The sequence below is a fragment of the Cotesia glomerata genome, linkage group LG3, assembly GCF_020080835.1.
Source record: "Cotesia glomerata isolate CgM1 linkage group LG3, MPM_Cglom_v2.3, whole genome shotgun sequence".
Taxonomy (NCBI): domain Eukaryota; kingdom Metazoa; phylum Arthropoda; class Insecta; order Hymenoptera; family Braconidae; genus Cotesia; species Cotesia glomerata.
Window position 1 is genome coordinate 26,359,561 of NC_058160.1, and position 17,783 is coordinate 26,377,343.

At 33.9% G+C, this 17,783-nt stretch overlaps 1 protein-coding gene across 7 annotated transcripts in view; it reads left to right on the top strand.

Moving 5' to 3' along the window:
• Positions 1-17,783, top strand: part of LOC123261664 (polypyrimidine tract-binding protein 1) — a 172,677-nt gene that overhangs the window by 62,435 nt on the left and 92,459 nt on the right. For 2 of the 7 annotated variants that reach the window (XM_044723377.1, XM_044723379.1), the window contains exon 1: positions 13,522-15,621. The exons of the other annotated variants lie outside the window; for them this stretch is intronic. In XM_044723377.1, the coding sequence (XP_044579312.1) occupies positions 15,619-15,621 (3 nt within the window). In that variant the 5' untranslated portion in view covers positions 13,522-15,618. Of the gene's footprint in view, positions 1-13,521; positions 15,622-17,783 lie in introns of those variants that run through there. 7 annotated transcript variants of the gene reach the window in all.

Consider the following 17,783-nt stretch of genomic DNA (forward strand, 5'->3'; position numbering starts at 1 on the left):
GTACAGTTACTACAGTATAAGTAGTAGTAGCCAGTAGCCAGTAATGTAGGATTCAAGTAGAGTAGGTATACGTTCCGTCCGACGATCGATTAACTCGACTTTTTCCCGGTGGAATTGCTAGAAATTTTGTTGTTTTCGGTGCTCGGATTCGCCACACTCAGTTGGCAGGCTGCCAATGGACCGGTGAATAAGATTAAACTGCTTTTTGAGGCCAGTGCATACTCTTTAACCCTTTTCCACTCCAAGATTGACTTATATTCTCATACGCAACAATTGAAAGTATTAAAAAATTTTATCGATAATTTTAATTTTAAAATTCAAAGTACAAAAATTTGCCGTGAATTTTTTTTTTTAATAAAAATAAAAAATAGTTGAAAATTAACTTTCGATGTTTTGCAATAAATCGAAAATAAATTAAAAAGCCATATTTCGAATAAGCTTTCAGTAAACTACAATTGCAAGTAAAGCAGATGACCTGAACCGGTGCAGTATACTCTCTCACTGAACTATCCCCTCTTGATAAATTTTTCTTCCCCGTTAATTCCCGGCTCAGTGCAGCACTTTACCTCGAGATATTAATTAAAATTCCTCTCTAAATATTCCGACGCCCGATTCTTCTAGGACTGAGAACTTATTTAATTTACTTTTCTGTCCCATACCTGGCACTCGGATTTAAATAAAACTCGAATATGTTCCCAGAAAATACGAGTTAAAAAATAAAACACTCGAGCAATAAGTAATGAGAATTATCATCACAATCTCACGATGTTTGGACAAATAATTATATTTATTTAATAACCTCAACCAGTTCTAATGATCATTAATTATTTTTTATTCGTCTCCAGTTTTCGTTATTTTGTTAATTACTATCATTATTTTTATTTTTAATACACAACACCCACTCTGTACCGAAGAGCTACGTAAAATAATATTCTTTTCTTATTTGTTCTACTGTTGACCCGAATACTCCCGTTATTTATCCAGCGATAGTTAAATAATAATTAAATTAAAAAAATTCGTAGTGTAGCATTAAGTATAACTATTATCATTGTTATTATGCCGGGAAAAGTTTTAGCTGGGGAATTAAATGTTAAAAAAAAATTTGATGGAAGAAGAAATGGTCTGGGGTGGATAGAGTCGGAGTAAGTGGTACTGTTACTGTTACTGCTACTACTACTACTTCTATTTCTACTACTACAAAAACAACTACTAGTATTACTATTACTAGTTATTCCCGTTAAAAATACTAAAGTTTTACGAAAACGGTCTACTCAGCTACTCGGTTATTTAGTTCCGCAGATGGAATGAACCGTGCGCCTTAGGGGAAATTCAAACGCTAAGTGCGCGGCCGCCTCGTGTTCGTTATTGTTTTCTTTGAATTAATGAAACTGAGTGAAGTGAGGACTTAGCCACTCACTCTTTCACTAAAACTCCGGCATTGACAATTGCGTGCGTTGTAACAAAACTTTTTAATAAAACAACGGACTCTACTCTGTTACAACATTCAACTTTACTTAATTTTACTTTGCTCTGAAAGTTTACATACGACCGACGTTGTAATGTAAGTGGTAGAGGTCGATTACTAGCCCGTCTATTTCTGTCCGAGGCACTCACGTGCCAAAGCCGCCGGTGACGGTGTTATACGATGTGTGTGTGTGTGTGTGTGTGTGTGTGTGTGTGTGTGTGTGTGTGTGTTGATGAATTTTACTTTTTCGTTTTATATCTTCGTTTGCATACTCTGCATCTATCATGTGTGGGGGTGTAACGTGTATACGGGAAAATTAAGCGACACTCCATGTTCATGTTCACATCCATGTGTGACCCTCCAGTTCCCGTATTCTCGCTTTATTCCAGCGATACTTTATTAACTTTTTTTTACTTGGTCATTATATTATAATTTTAATTATTTTTTATACGAGAGTATTTTTTCCCGGAAATTATTTTCATTGAAATAAGTTATTTAGATTTTAAATGAGAATTTTTATTTAAAACTTTTATTTAATTATGTATTATTTTTCGACAAGATATTTTTAATAATTTTCGATGGTTATTGAAATGGTTATGCGTGAGCTAAGTAATATTGCCAACTCGAGGTAATTTGAGTGTAAATTAGTGAATTACTGAAAACTTCAAGGGAAATAACGGCTTAATTTTTTTAGTAATACAAATTTTGTTAGTTTAAGAAGAAAAAATTAGGGGCGTTGAAATTAATGTTTTTGAATTAATTAAATAAAAAAAAATTTTTTTAATAATTAACAATAATTACCCGTGGGAGTGAAAAATTATTTTAATCTACGATCATTCATTTCAATTTATTGAACCACAATATAATAAGTAGATAATATATTTACGTTATAAAAAAAAATATAACAAAAAAGAAGAACAAGATAAAAGGTTAAATTATTATTCAGATATTTATTTTTTATGCATTATATCCGAGTGGCGCGTGATTGGCAGACTAAATAAAAGAGCCATTGAATATTTCATAAATGAGAGTATACTTTCAATAAAAAAAAATCCGAACTTCTTTAAGGTAAATTCACCACCTCATCACTCACTGTCATGTCTCGGGAGAATTCAAAGCCATTGAACTGAAATGAAAAAAGTATAGAGAAAATATAAAAGACAAATGAAACCCAACAACTAAATAAAAATAGTAATAATAATTTTTATCACTTATAACTTATAACCATGCGCGAGATTTTTAATTCGAGGAAACTTATTATTTATTCGTTTTTATCATAAACTAACACTGGTATGCAATAGTTTATATAATAATTCCATTGCCTATTCTGCAAATACCAGCAATTAAGCACCATTCTACACCTGGTCTGACCTCGCCAATTGTACAACGGGCAGTTTTTACAGAACCACCCGTGCAAATTTTATTAGCTCAGTTGCTGTGACTAAAACAATAACCATTGTTGGACTTCGTAGTGACGTTGCTCTGTACTCGGAGAACAAGGGCGGAATGGGGGAAATTTGCCAGCGGATGGGGCAGCTCTTTGTTTACGAATCCACGAATTCTCGGCACCGGGGGCTAGTATAAGCACAAGTTCACCAAACTCTACTAAACTCACTTCGTACCTTCGTATATACTACAATTACAAATAAAAATATGGAACTAAGAGATTTACTTTTGTCAAATTGACTATTTTATCCACAAAAAAATTTATAACTAAAATATATTGATAAATAATATATTTTAGATAGTTAACTTTTGTATATATGTTAAGTATATTTTCAATTAGTAAAACTTCAAAAAATTCTCAAAGTTTCATTTTTATTATACTTATAACTTCAGTTTATTCTGGAAAAGCATTTTTTAATTAATTACATCCAATTATTGGAAGAAAACGTTTGCAATACAAGTTTTAACTTTTTGCTTGTTTAGTTTGTTCTATGAAAAATTCATAATAGAAGTTTGATTCACAAGTATATAAATTATCTTTTGCTGTCTTTCTTGCGTTCGTGTATTTTTTCCGTCAAGTAATTAAACTAATGGAAAACCGTCGTGACGTTTGTGGGGTGTGAGCATCAGCCGCAATAACAGCAGCATTCGCTGTTCGTTGTGACGAGTAATCCATTGCAATTGTACAAACGACTTTTTTTTCTTTGCAATATTCATTGTTTATGCTCGCTATAGTATACTTTTGTTTATTTATTTATTGACTGATTTTTATAGTGCTTTCTTTATATTCAATGAGTGGTTGGAAGTTATTCAAATTCAAAATATTTTTTTTTCAATCTATTTCAGTTCTTATTAAAAAAAATTAAGCATTTATTATATAATTTGACTGATTAAAAATTCTTACACGTCACGAAACACAATCACCACCATATTTATTTTTACACCATATTTATTTCTGAGCTTCAAATATTGCGTACTCATTTCTAATAATTATTAAAAAGAATAATTTTTTTTAATTGCCCTAAAAATATGACGCAGTAAAAATATAATTATAATTCAGCATTTATATTAGATACACTGAAAATTTTTCATCTCAACGCTTTCACCCCCAAATTTTATTAAAATAAAATTGAAATTCAAACTTCAACTTGATTGAATGTACAAAAAAATATTTTTATTCATCTCATTGAGAATCAATTAATCACTCTCGATAGTCATTCCTATTTTTCGCCTGATATTTTAGTTATCGACTATTTATTTATTATTTATATTATTCCGGGTGTATTTTATCTCGACAAATAATGGTGGATAATTTGCGCGAATGAAATTCTGGTTGGTGAATTTTGCTGGTATTTGAATCCTCTGATAACTCATAGCTCATAAATATAACCCAATAGAAAAATATCAAAATCTGCTGTTGGTCAAATAAAGAGAGAGAGAGAGAGCCGATATGAAAGCTCGGTGCATATCATCGCGAGAGCATTGTCTATCGATTATTCAGCTATTGAGGCATACGATAATCATAGTTTGTTAATGAAATAATAATTGAATATTTATTACATCATTTTATAATGTGACATTATTGGTATCTTGATGAAATGCTCCTGTTATCGCACTTACTATTTTAAATTTATTCAATTATCCATCAATATAATCAATTAATTTCATTTTATTTAATTACTTCCTCATCAAATTTGTATCGGTAATTCATTGAGCACTGATTAAACATCCGCGATATCGTTTCTCATAAATTTGTAAATTACAATTATAATTACAATTGTAATTACATCGGGAGCTTTAATTCTAACACTTTTTTTTGTTTATCAACTGAACTATTTACTGTTACATTTAACATTCTTCAGAATATTTTTTAATCTCTTGCATCCAGGAATGTATATTAGCAGCAGTAATTCTGTCTCTAGTGTAAGACTCGTCGAAGATTCATCTCCCGGCTATTCATCCAAGTCTTGAGCTTCAAAGAAACGCTCATGTTTACGTTAAGTCAAGTGAAAAATTACCCTCGCTCAAGTCCGATGTACTAAGTTACATTATTTTCAGCCATACTGTCGTAAAAAGAACCTTGGATTTAAACATAAATTTAAATATACGTTAGAATTTATCAACAAGACTCAAAAAATAAATAATCATCAAAATTTGGTCCAATGTTTCAAAGTCAAACTTTTGGAAAAATATAATGAATACTTACATACTTAAATTTGAGATAAATTGTTTGATAAATTTATTTTAGTCTAAAAACTCCGCTCTCGGATATATGCCGGATTAAAATCCACAATTACTCTCGATTTTTAACAGTAAATATAAACACTCTTTTAGATCTTTGTCTTTTAATTAATAAAATTCAATTAATCATCCCCCGCACAGAGATAATGAGGCAAACAAATGTTAGTAAAAAGTGTGTCGAGAGTAAATAATAAAGTGGGAAGCACTCTCAACATTAAAATAGAGCAAAGTAGATTTTTTAGTCGAATAAAGGCACAAAAGCCGTAATTAGCATGGATAATTAACGAAATGGGGATAGCGGGCGGCCGGTTCGCGCGTGATGGTGCCAGCAAAAGTGTGTATGATCCGATGTATAGTTTTTGCATTAAACTACGTTAGCTGATCGAATTGCGAACAATTATACGACTGTAAGCGAATTGTTTGTTTGGTGCAAACGAAATTAGAGGAGGTGGGTCCACCGAGCCGTAGGAAGATTCCGCGTGCACATTCGTGCGTGGAACCCCCGGGCTTTTCATTCGGTATTTCATATACATCCATACATATATATATGCCCATATATGTATGCATGAAGCTCATACCCATCATGAAAACCCCATTTGAATTAGACTCACGCGGTTAAATCTCCGTCGATGTAGACTACACGTCCAGCGAGTGCTAGTCGACAAGGACCATTCCAATTTACTTTCTACTATGTCGTTTCCTTCTCTCCGACTACTTCTCCCTTTACCAGTGAATTTATACTATTGTTATTGTTATTTCATTATGTCATTAATGTAATTTTAATATATTCTTGATTTTTTAAATAATATTAACAGCTTTTATCAAGACTTTGAGTTTTGCAGATATTAATTTTATTATTATTATTATTATCATCATTATTTTTCTGTTTTAACAATACGATGCAGCAGTAGTCGTCTTTACGTAACGACAGAGCGAGTGAGGGTAGTAGAATAGAATAAAATAAAATAAAAGGTTAGAATAGGCTAGGTAGTAAGGGGGAGAGAAATAAAAAGCATCTCTGCTCGGAAAATGGGGAACGTACTCGGAAGGATCTGACACGTGCCGCACTAAAATTGTACGAGGACTCAATTTTCCATTTGATGAGACCACGGACTGTAGCGCCAAATACGGCTCCACATTCGCGAAGAAGGTTAACTGTCGATTGAACGACGCAAACGCACTCTTTCTCGGGCTACTGGTACCGAGTACTATTGCTTCTACTTTAGTATGTACACCGCACTATGCCGTCAGACTATTCATTCGAATCTTATGGATGTATATGTATACGTACTAGTAAGTGTAGGAGTAAAAGTAGAAAACGAGAAAAAGTGATTCTACCAATAGCTTTTTATTTTATTTCGTACCTATAAATTTTTATTCTTAACAATAAAACCTGATCTTCCGGAACAATTTCATAACCCAAATTGATTAATTTTATGGTGATACCATTGTTATTTTGTTATTAATTAGGGATTCTATGTTTCGTAATGGGACTATCAAATTTTTAATTGGTTTATTTTTTTGTAAGTTTACCTAAAAATTGAACGTAAAGAAAATTTACTTGTTGGTTCGTCATAGAAAAAATTCACACGATTAAAAAAAATAAAAATCTTGAATTAAAAAAAAATTGTAAAGAATTCTATTGTCTCGCATTGAGCATATAAATTTTTGAATTAAAATTTATTTGAACCAAGAACAATTTTTTAAATATGAATTTTTTTTACTATACTAAAAATTCTATTGTATATCAAATTGATATTTTCAAATTGACGGAACCATAAATTTGAATATTTTCTTTTTTATTCTGTATTCAGTATATTTTATTGAGTTACCAAAAGGAAAACAAATAGGTCTATAGTAGGCATACACCTCAGTATCCACCATAAAAAATTCTATTTTTTTTATCATTTCCTTCGTAAAATTAAGCTTAAACATTTATCGCTTTTCTTGAAAGACTTTGAGGCTTTTGGAACCTTTTTCACTTCATAAATTTAATCGGCCACGGGTTTATTGGATTTCGGGGATGTGGTTTAGCGGTCAGTAAAGTGCACAAGGACATACAAGACGGGTTAGTGTCCTCGATTCAGTAGAACTAGCCCTTTAGGTCTCGGTCTTTCAGTAGATAGCCGCGTCATCATTTCACGGTGTATATAATATAGTACTATAGTGGTGTTTTTTTAAAAAATCTTCACCACTCGATTATTATCACGTTGTGAATATAGACTTGCAGGAGCGAGCTATTAGCTCGGGAATTTTCACTGGCGTAATAAAAATATCTCACCTCCAGTAGATCATGAAACTCGTTTATTTAGTCCCACCCTCTTTACTTCGGAGCTGCCATCATCTGTTTTCTTCATCAAATTTATTTTTATCTTCCGTTTTTTATCTCACACTTATCTCAGTTTATTCACATCGATATAAAAAATCCGCATTTAGATTTTAGATTTTTGATTTACTTGGCCAGGTTTCGGAATGAATATAAGAAAAGGAAAGGAAGGAGTAAAAGTAAAAGTACCGACAGTAAATATAAAGAAAACCACTGGCGTACTCGAGTCGATTGAGTCTGGGAGCTTGCGATTAAAAAGTTGGTGAGCTATTGTGTGAGCCCCTTACATTTTTACCACCCTCCAGTTCCTACCGACTAGCAGACTACTATATTTCCACCTCCGAATCACGTTTCCCTCCTATTCGTGGGTATCACAAATTCTTCACGTTCTCTCGCGTGTCTCTATATATTTATTTTTATTATATTATATTATATATTATATTATACCATACAGTTTTTTTCCTCTCTACCTTCTTCCAAATATCATTTTGTATCATATAACAATTTCCCGTTCTTTTATTTTATTTATTTCCTATCTAATAAAAGTATTATTTGGAAAATTATATTTATTTACATAAATTCAATGAGTATACCGTACAACTTTATTTTTATTATCAATCTGATATAATAACCTTCGTTATCCAATAAAAGAAAACTTTAGGGTATTAATCGATCATAAAATTAAAAGAATAGAAAAATAGATCAATTTATTTATTAAACTGATGAAAACATAACTTGAATCAAGAGAAAAAATTTTGAATCCCTAAAATCAATTTTAAAAATTTAATTATTTTAAATCAAGCAGAAGAATTTCTCAGTTCAAAAACTTTATATAATTCAAGAAAACAATAAAATTCACAAAAAAAAAATAATATAGCTTCATATGTAAATTGAAGTTGAAGTTCAATCAACTAAAGTTCAAATCACCAAAGTTCAAAGTTATAAATTCATCTGCCTTGAGCTTACGTGATCGGTCACCACATATGGTTATAACTGTCATACATAATAATATCTTCCGAAACCTCAAAACTTTCTATTTGTTAAAAATACAATCAAAAAAATATCTCAGAATATTTTCAAACGTGAATAATAATTTTAAAGATTTATCAAAAAACAAAAATTATCAAAAAATTGAATGTGTAAAAATTTTAATAACTTATCACCGCAATTTCCAAAAATAATTTTTTAGTATTAGTATCATTTTTCCAACGCTTTAAATTCAGTCTACACGTACATGTTTATATTGCATAAAACACAATACAAACATTACACTCTATAATATAACTATAAATACAAACATAAAGGGCGAGATAACTCTCTCAAACGGGTCATGTGTACCCATCACACATCCCAGAAATAAAATAAAACAAAATACATTAGACTACCCAGCGAGGGTATACAAAAAGAGACAGCATATCTGGTTGAAAAATACCCTTCTCGCTAGAGTTTGGATCTTCTGACCTCAAAATACACATAGATCACGTCCTGTGTGCTCGATTCGAGTATCCTCTCACTGTTTATCCATACATGCATAGATATTGTGTTGTAAAGCCCCGAATTTACTGGGTAGGTGTGAGAGCAGAACAGAGGCAAGGAAAGTATCTGGGAAGTGAGGATGAGACATAGATGTAGATGTAGATGGGAGGTTTGTAATTGGTCTGCTGGGAGCAGAGAGCAAGTAGTTGCCGTACCCAGGATCGCGCGTTTCGCCAAATTTAGTCGAGGGAAGGCGCCAATATTTCTCTCTTCTCACTTCGGTGAGGACGGCGATAAACCAGAACCGAATATAATGTGAATTCAGAGAAGGAAGGAGAAGAGAATTCGAGAGCCAGTGGATTGTTAGTTGGATGGAGCGTCGAGCCAATCTCTCATCCCCTTGGATCCTTGATCCACACATCCCCTTGCTAGCCGTGCTATATGGACTTCTGGAGCCGAGACTAGACTCGATTCTTACTCTTGCTCTGTTTCAACTGGCCCGGTTCCCTATTACGTCTTCACCGCGGTCACTCGGGACTCTGAATAAATAAAGACCGCTTCTGCTTCTGCTTCTAGAGTTCCCAGGTCTCAGCAAGATCTCTTAGTTTAAGACCGAGGAGAAGAAAAAGAATAAGGATGGAAAGGAGTGCACGGTCTTCTTGCAGACAAAAGCCATGCATCAAGCTCTATTATCCGTGACAGAGCAACTATTGGTTTTCTTATATTCCGTTCGTTAAGTAACTTAGATCTACTGTTTACGTCCTACATCGCTCGAGAATAATTTCATTCGGCATGCGCTCTCCTTCATGCGTTAATCTTTAATTTCACTTATTCGCGCACGGTCGCCGGCGGTAATTGAACTGTGCTTCATTACGTCCAAACTGGCTGGATGATCTCCGGGGATTACTGTACTAGGATAAAATCTATCGCGCCAACGTCACCATTTACATTATACTTTTATCGAGCAATCCTTGATTTTCATTCGCGGGATTTCAAGGTTTATTTTTAGTTTTGTTCACTCAGTAACTAGCTACTGTATCTAGTAATTTATTATTAAATCAAATGTATTTTTAAACTGTGAAGATTAAAATTTTTTTCTTGACTCTGAGAAGTTCGAAAGGAAATTATTTGAAATTGTAATGCTAATTCTGTCGATGGAAATCATTATAGATACATTTTTTGAGGAAACTGAAGTTTAATTACAGAATTGTTCAATTCGTTTTTTAGAAATAGATCAATCTGTTACATTCAATTTATTTTTTATCAGATAATTCATTTTTTAAATATTTTTTTCGTTTGAATTTCTTCAAAAGCAATTAAATAAAAAGATCATTTCATCTCTAATCATTGCTCTTCACCAAAAAATACGATTATTTTCCAAAAACGTTTCACCAAACCAGCATGACATATCAAAGACATAATCTAAATAAACTGTTAATCGAATTATTTAAAGTCTTGATTGCCTTCGGTTGAATTAGCAACTGCATATCGCTAAGAGGCACCTGGTGGCTCTTAAGAAGACCGAATTAAATCCCGAGGCGTATCGCAATTTCACGATCTGCATACTGCTTACTCGAGGGGTAATTTGTCGAGATCCCGGCTCCCTCTGAGAAGTACCAGCCGCGGTGTGTAGTTATCCTACAACCACCACTACCAGCAGTAGTAAGAACCCACATAGTGTACCGGATAATTCTAATATTAGCTCCAAGCATTAACACCCATTTCTATCTGGTGCTAATTCCGATTACGCGCTCGGATTCCCTATTATTTTATTATCAATTTGTCAAACATCCACATTTACATTATGCAATCCCGATCTGCCAACACTTCCACTGTTATCATAACCGCAGCTCCACCAAATAATATCGCAATCGTAATATCATTCCATATCACACATGGTATGGTTACAACTGTCTTATCCGACTCGCAAAGTACAGAAGCTGGAGCTTTACTTGTAATGTGGCATATCTAAGTACACACTGTGCTATACCATACGTATAGTAGCACGGGAGCTTTGTTCCGGATCGGCGGATCTCAAATGTCGTAATTCCCTGTATAATACGAACAGTAACGTGAACACCAGCGATAGGCTGAGTCATTCGTTTACCCTGGGCGAGAATTAACGATCTACAAACTTTATTCTCTTGGACGACTTCTTCTTCAAGTTGTGGGTCTTGGAGGACTCGCATGGTTCGTTCACAAGCTATAAAATTTGTCCTTGAGTTCCTTGGCTTTGCCTACACCCACACCTGCACCTGTCCCGAACCCGATGAAGTTTCGGAGTAGAGTAAGAGCCAATACACCCAAAACTGCTACTTACCTAGTGCCGCGTGATACTGTAAAGTGAGACATATATTCGGTAGATCGACGTCTCCTGGGAGCGTCTTAACCCTCCTCGGCAACTCCGATGGATTAATTACCTTACTCTGCTATGAAGTACATCCATTCCGAGTTACGACTCTGTAATTCCTGGGAATGATTAATAAAAGTTTTGAAATCCAAACATTCATGCCTCAGGTGCGTTATAAGTCATTTAAAAAATTGTTAAGATTAAATTTAGTATTTATTGGAAATTGATTTAAAATTTTTGAGCCGAAAAATAATTAAAAAAGAACGAAAACACGCAGCTGATGAAAGGTCAGAGTCGAGTATGAAAAAAAATAGAGAGAGTTTGAGTTGTCAAGCCTCTTGTCTGTTTCCTGCTTGCTACTTGACGCAGGAACCAAGTGATTACGTCCGAAGAAGCCTCTTCCGCTTTTTTCTTTTTCGCTTTGTTTTTTTTTTTCCCCCGGCATCATCAGCCAGCGAGAGCAATCTCCGCTTAGAACAAACACTCGTAACTTTTTTCCCGCTAAATCACGTCCGAAGAATAAGGGTTAATAATCACGGCGATCCAACTTGGATTCATTTGCTCCATAATTTTTTATAATCCCCGCGCCCGAGCAGACCGGCCATTTGTTACAGCTCACATACAATATTGGAGTGTATAGAGACTAAAAAGTTCGGTTAAGTAATCTAATAATGGAAATAATAATAAACAACTTTAGTTTAGTTGCTTTAGTTTCTTTAGAGAGAGAGAGAGATGTAATAAGTATACGAAGACATTTTTTTTATGAAAATTGAATTTACAAAATTACTAGAAATTTAAATTGCGCGCATACGCGTGCGCTCTAATACTGAACTAATGAGGAATCAGGGGCCACTTTTTCGATAAGTATCGATATAATTTCAATACTAAACTAACTTTATTTTAGTCATCAATTTTATATCATAGGATTCTTCACTCACATGATTATAATAAATAATTTAAATAGTTTTAATATTTTAGGTCTTATCAATGAAGCAATTTTCCACATTTTTAATGTTCTTAATTACGTTAATTTTTAATGATATTAAGATACTTAAAATGAATATGAAAGAAGTATTCTATCAAAAGTAATTAAATACGAGTGTTTAATTAAAGAAAAAATCAATGAATGAAACACTTACGTAATTTTTTAAAAGCAAAGTTTATTAAAAAATTTTTCGTCAAAAGTCTAATTTCATAAAAAAAAAAAATTGAATTATCTTAAATTAACAATAAACCAAATAACTCAAAATTGAATAAAAAAATAATTCTTCCATAAGATAATTAAAAAAAAAATTATTTGAATAGTTAGAGTATTTTTGCTCTTGTAAATGAAATAACTTTTCACATTTTTAACATTTTAACTGTTAATTAAATGACGTTAATTTGATAAAATTGAATAGGAGGATTATTTTTATAATCAAAAGTATTTAATTACGTTTATTTTATTCAAAAAAATTGATACTTGAAAAAAAATCAATAGATGAAACATTAAAATAATTTATAATGAATTTTTTTGGTCAAAATTTTTATGATTAATTTAATTATCTTACACAATCAATGAATAAAATAAAAATTTTCAAGATCTTTCCAAGAATTTTAATCATATATTTTTTTTCACATTATATTGCCCCTAAAAAAACCCAAAACTATCCAAGAAAAATTCCACCGTCCCTCGAAATCTCAGTAGCTAAAGTTTTCTTTCCGCTAGCCTCAACCCCTGTTAAAAAATATCCCCCTTACCGGAGCCTTGAAGCGGAGTAAGAACCCGAGGAATTATTAATTTCTCAGTGGGAGGAAGCGTACCGCGGAAGAGGCCAGCTAGCTTGTTCCAAAGGTCTGAGTCGATGACGTCTGCAGGGCTGAGACCTAGATCCACGTCCATATCCACGAAGATCAACAAACAAGCTCATGTGAGTGCTAGCACCCAAAGAGTTCCTCATAAATGTCACTCGCTAATACAACTACGAGTACGAATGCGGGTCGCGGGGGTGTTCCGCGAAGAGAGAGCCAAACAAACAATATATAGAGCAGCAACGAGGAGAACGTGAACGTGAACGCGGATATCACCTTGTATTGTATACGCAAAGGGACGCAGACTCGGGTGAGCTCGGCCGGCTTCGCGGCGATTGGCTCCGACACTGATAAGTGGGGAAGCGCGTTTGAAAGCGTCCGCGGCTTCCCACCGAGCGCTTCCTCCTTACAGCTTGCGAGGTCCCTCAGTTTCAGTTGTGTCAAGCTAGGCGATCGAGTAGGACGCTCTTTAATCGTTCCACCTCCAAATCTATCTCCCAACCGCCCGCCTGTTTGCTAAACTTGAACCGGAGCCACGCGCGCACAAGTCTCGTATTTATTCTCATTCTCTTGCTCTTGTCTTGGTTATTTATATTTTCATTCATTTATTTTCTTCATCTTAATCATCATTATCATCATCATCATCATCATCATCATCATCATCATCATCATCATTTTCATAAAGTACGCTACAACTTTCGTAACGTCACTACGTCCGCTGTCATCCCGAGCTCTCACCGTCACCGTTATCGCCGTCGCCGTCACACTCACCGAGTACTAGTCTTCTATTCTAAACAAACACTATTTATTATTATAAATAAATATTTAAGTATAATAAATTTAAATTAATATCAAGAGAAAGTTAAATCAACAACTAAAACAAAACACAGAGGGTAGTGCGTGCTCATGTGTGGGTGACGTGCCAGCTTGTTTATCTGATAACTGGAAGACAGTCGCGTGTGTCCATGTAATCACGTGCAACGTCTCAGTTGCTCTAACCTCTAAGTAATCCGACGCTAAAATAGCCAGTGGATTGTAGACTGCAAACTGCTAATTGTAAACTACCTAGTCGGGTTACTGATTACACCTCCACCCTCAACATTGCAAGCTGATAACCAAAAATGTGTCTAGTGCGGCTGTAAATAATTTTTTTAAATTACTATCAATAATTATCAACTATCAATCCAATATCAGTAATCAGTAATTATTATTATTAAAAAAAAAAAAAAATTGTTATGATAATTTATTGAGAATTCACGAGATTTGCGTCCAAGACAATCAACGGCACTTGATTTTTAAAATTAAAGTTGCTGTAAATGATAACATAGACCTAAAATTGATTAATATTGATGAACTATTATTAAATATCAAGTAAGAATGTATGTAAAGGACCATGAACACTTGTCGACATATCTTGAAGAGTAAATTTCTTGATCAGTAAATCTTAGTAGATTTGTTAACAAAGAAATAAGAGAGAAAGAGATAATATTGTCACTTTCTACCTGGCATACTGAGTAGTGGGCGCGTGGTCTCATTTAGCGACCTTGCCTCCAAGGACTCGTGAAGAAAAGTAAAACAACGAGACAATCATTATCAGTGATCCCAGGTACCCTCACGCTCAATTGCACGTACAAAATATATTATTCACTGGACTTATTAAAAATAAATAAAATAATTGATGATTTTGATGCTGGTAGATATTAATTCATCTAGATAGTACATGTGTAAATAAATTAGCACGTGTCGTGCATATCCAAGGTTACTTTGATAAATAAATTAGAGATTGATTGAATTTAAAGGTTGTGATCAGCGAACAATTTGTCATTCTAGTCATATCATTATTGTGATTGCGCTCTAGAGTAAAAATTTACGAGAGTTTGAGACCGAATATCGGTTAAATTATTATTGTAATTATTGCTCGGTTTGAGAAGAGTTGAGAAAAGAGGATAAGGAGAGCAGGCTGGAAGTTTTAATCAGCGAGTCAAGCTGTGGTGGCAAACAAGTGCACCTCGAGATCAAGATTCGAGTAAATTTTGTTTTGTAAAAAATCAGCATTGGAATCAACAATTGGGCGGCGGAAGAAAAAGTCTGTGGGAAGCGGTAGCGGGAAAGTCGGCCATTCTCCGGCCATTTACCCGCGGAAATAATTACTCCGGGTGTGAGTATAAATATTTTATTACTAGCACCGGGAAAAAATCTGAATTCGGCGAGCACGAGGACGTGAACGCCTTGGAAAGAGGCTTGAACGCCATCACCACGTATTTTCATTCGTACTCGTTTGTGCCGGGAGGTGCGGTACCCCTGCCACCGGCCCTGCACGGAAGTCATCCCAGTTTTACCGGCGGGCACCACTTGTTCGGCCAGCAGGGCTGCAGTCTCGCCTGCACCTGCACCTGTACCTGTACCGCGAGCATCGTCTCCGCGGCAGCACACCACCCTCAGTTGCATCAGCACCATCGTGCCCTTGGCACTGCATCCTCCGCCACGGTTCTCCTCCAGCCCGTCGATCAGATCAAGGACGCCATGGTGAGCAATTAATTATTTGATTTTGTAAGAATTCTTTTGTTGGTGTGGTGAGCAATTAAATAAGAGGAATAGGAGACTTTTTTTTAGATAAATTCAAATTGGGACTCGAACATTAGCGATATAGTAAAATTTATGAGGATCTTTTTTTGTAGAAGATTAAATTTTGTACTAAAATGGTTTCTTATGTTTTCTTTATAACTTCAACATTTTACCAAAAATTTGAAGAAAATTTTTTTATTCGATGATTCGGACAAATTTTTCTTTATTTGTAATTGAAATTGTGCAAATAATAAAAGATAAGAATTAAAAAATATCTTCTTAAAAAAAAAAATTATAACATTAAAATATTCTTTTTTAAATATAAAAAAAAGAAAACTGAACAAACAAACAAAATTATTCAGTTAAAAAATCTTTATCTCCTCGAAAAAAAATAAAGCGAATTGATAAGCTTCTCCGGGGTGGTTGGAATTAAAAAAAAAAAAAAAATCGGGATTACTATTTTCCACTGTTAAACAGTGTCTACTTCCGCCTTGAAGCTTACGGATTTTATTCAAATAAATATTGCTGAAATGTTTTCTAAATCGATTTAGTTCACCGGAGTTTATTTAATTATGTTTTCCTCGCTATTATTATTATTTGTTCGACTGACAAGTTTAAATCCCAATCTTGCTCTTCCGCTGAGTCTAGCAGAGTCCGCAATGAGTGTCTTGCAATTAGCAACGGCTCCAAAGTTATCGTTTTCTTATTCCCACCCTCTTTTATATTATTTCCCTCGTCTAACATTTCTCTCATTTCATTCTCCTCTCTCTCTTTCTCTCTTTCTATCGCACGGTTAACTTTTCCGCTTGGTCCCACTCGCTCCCACCCAGTTTGTCTTATCGCTCTATCTCGCGGTGTCTAGCCATCGTCACAGCAACTAGCTACCAGCTACGGAAAAGATTGCACAGGCGTCATTTGAATTCAGAACGCGGCGTGCGCTCGACGTCACGAATTTGCAACTTCAACGACGGATTTGCAAGCGCTTAACATCCGTTAGTAGAGCAAATTGAGAGCATCCGAGGATCTTTGGTATATTTTTTAAATTATTATCATTCTCCCAGGAATTATGCCCCATAAAAACTCACATTAAAATCAATTAACAAATTCATTATTATTTCACCGTTTAATTATTGTAATCTATTCCGTACAATGTAATGAATTACATCGAGTCATTTATTTTATTACCATTCGTCATTTAATGTTAATTTATTACTTACTCAGTAATCAAGTTATTTATTAATAATCACTAATGCGTTTCATAAAATTACTTATTCGTAATATTCTCTATGCAAAAAATTTATATCATAAATTTATGAAAAATAAATTTATAATACATAGAACTTTATAAATTACGCATAAATTTTTTTTTTTTAATTTAGTTAAAACTATTCAATATTTTTAATATATTTTTATTGTCGGATTTTTAAGATGTAGTTCAAATTATAGTTAACATTTATATAAAAAATACGTCATAAGTCAAACTTTTAAAAAAATATTTTATATATTGTTAAGAAATTTAGATTTTTTACCTAACAATATTTTTACCAAATAATCAAAAAATTTAAATAAAATTCATACTAATAATTAACTAGAGGCACTTGATCCTTTTTAGTAGTAAAAAAAAAAAAAAAATAAAATAAAATAAAAATGTTAATAGCTTCTCCTGATTGGCGACGTGTCGACGTCTCCCCGGACTCATGAGAATCCCCTTTTACTCAAGTAGTAAGGAGACTTTTCAGGCTTACTCAGTATCGAAGATTAATTCCTCGGGGATTTAACTCCACCTCGACTCGGCAGAGTGAGTTAAAGCATCTAGAGGATAAAAAAGAGTTGAAATAAAATGAAAATAAAAATAAGAAATAAAAAATAAAATGCTTGGTGAATGCCACGTGAATGGATCATTAGGTACGACGAATCCAAGAGCCCAAGTGCCAGGGAAAGCTCCATGAGAGTTTGTAGTTTGACGTGAGTGACTTAACATTCTTTCGCGGGTGGTAGTCGCATTGGTCTACACTACTGGTGCAGTACAAGTACAAGTACTCGTCTTTTAGTCTTTTACCTCACACTATATTCAGATTGAGAATTACGTAGACTGTAGACTGCTGCAGATCGTACTCGTCGTT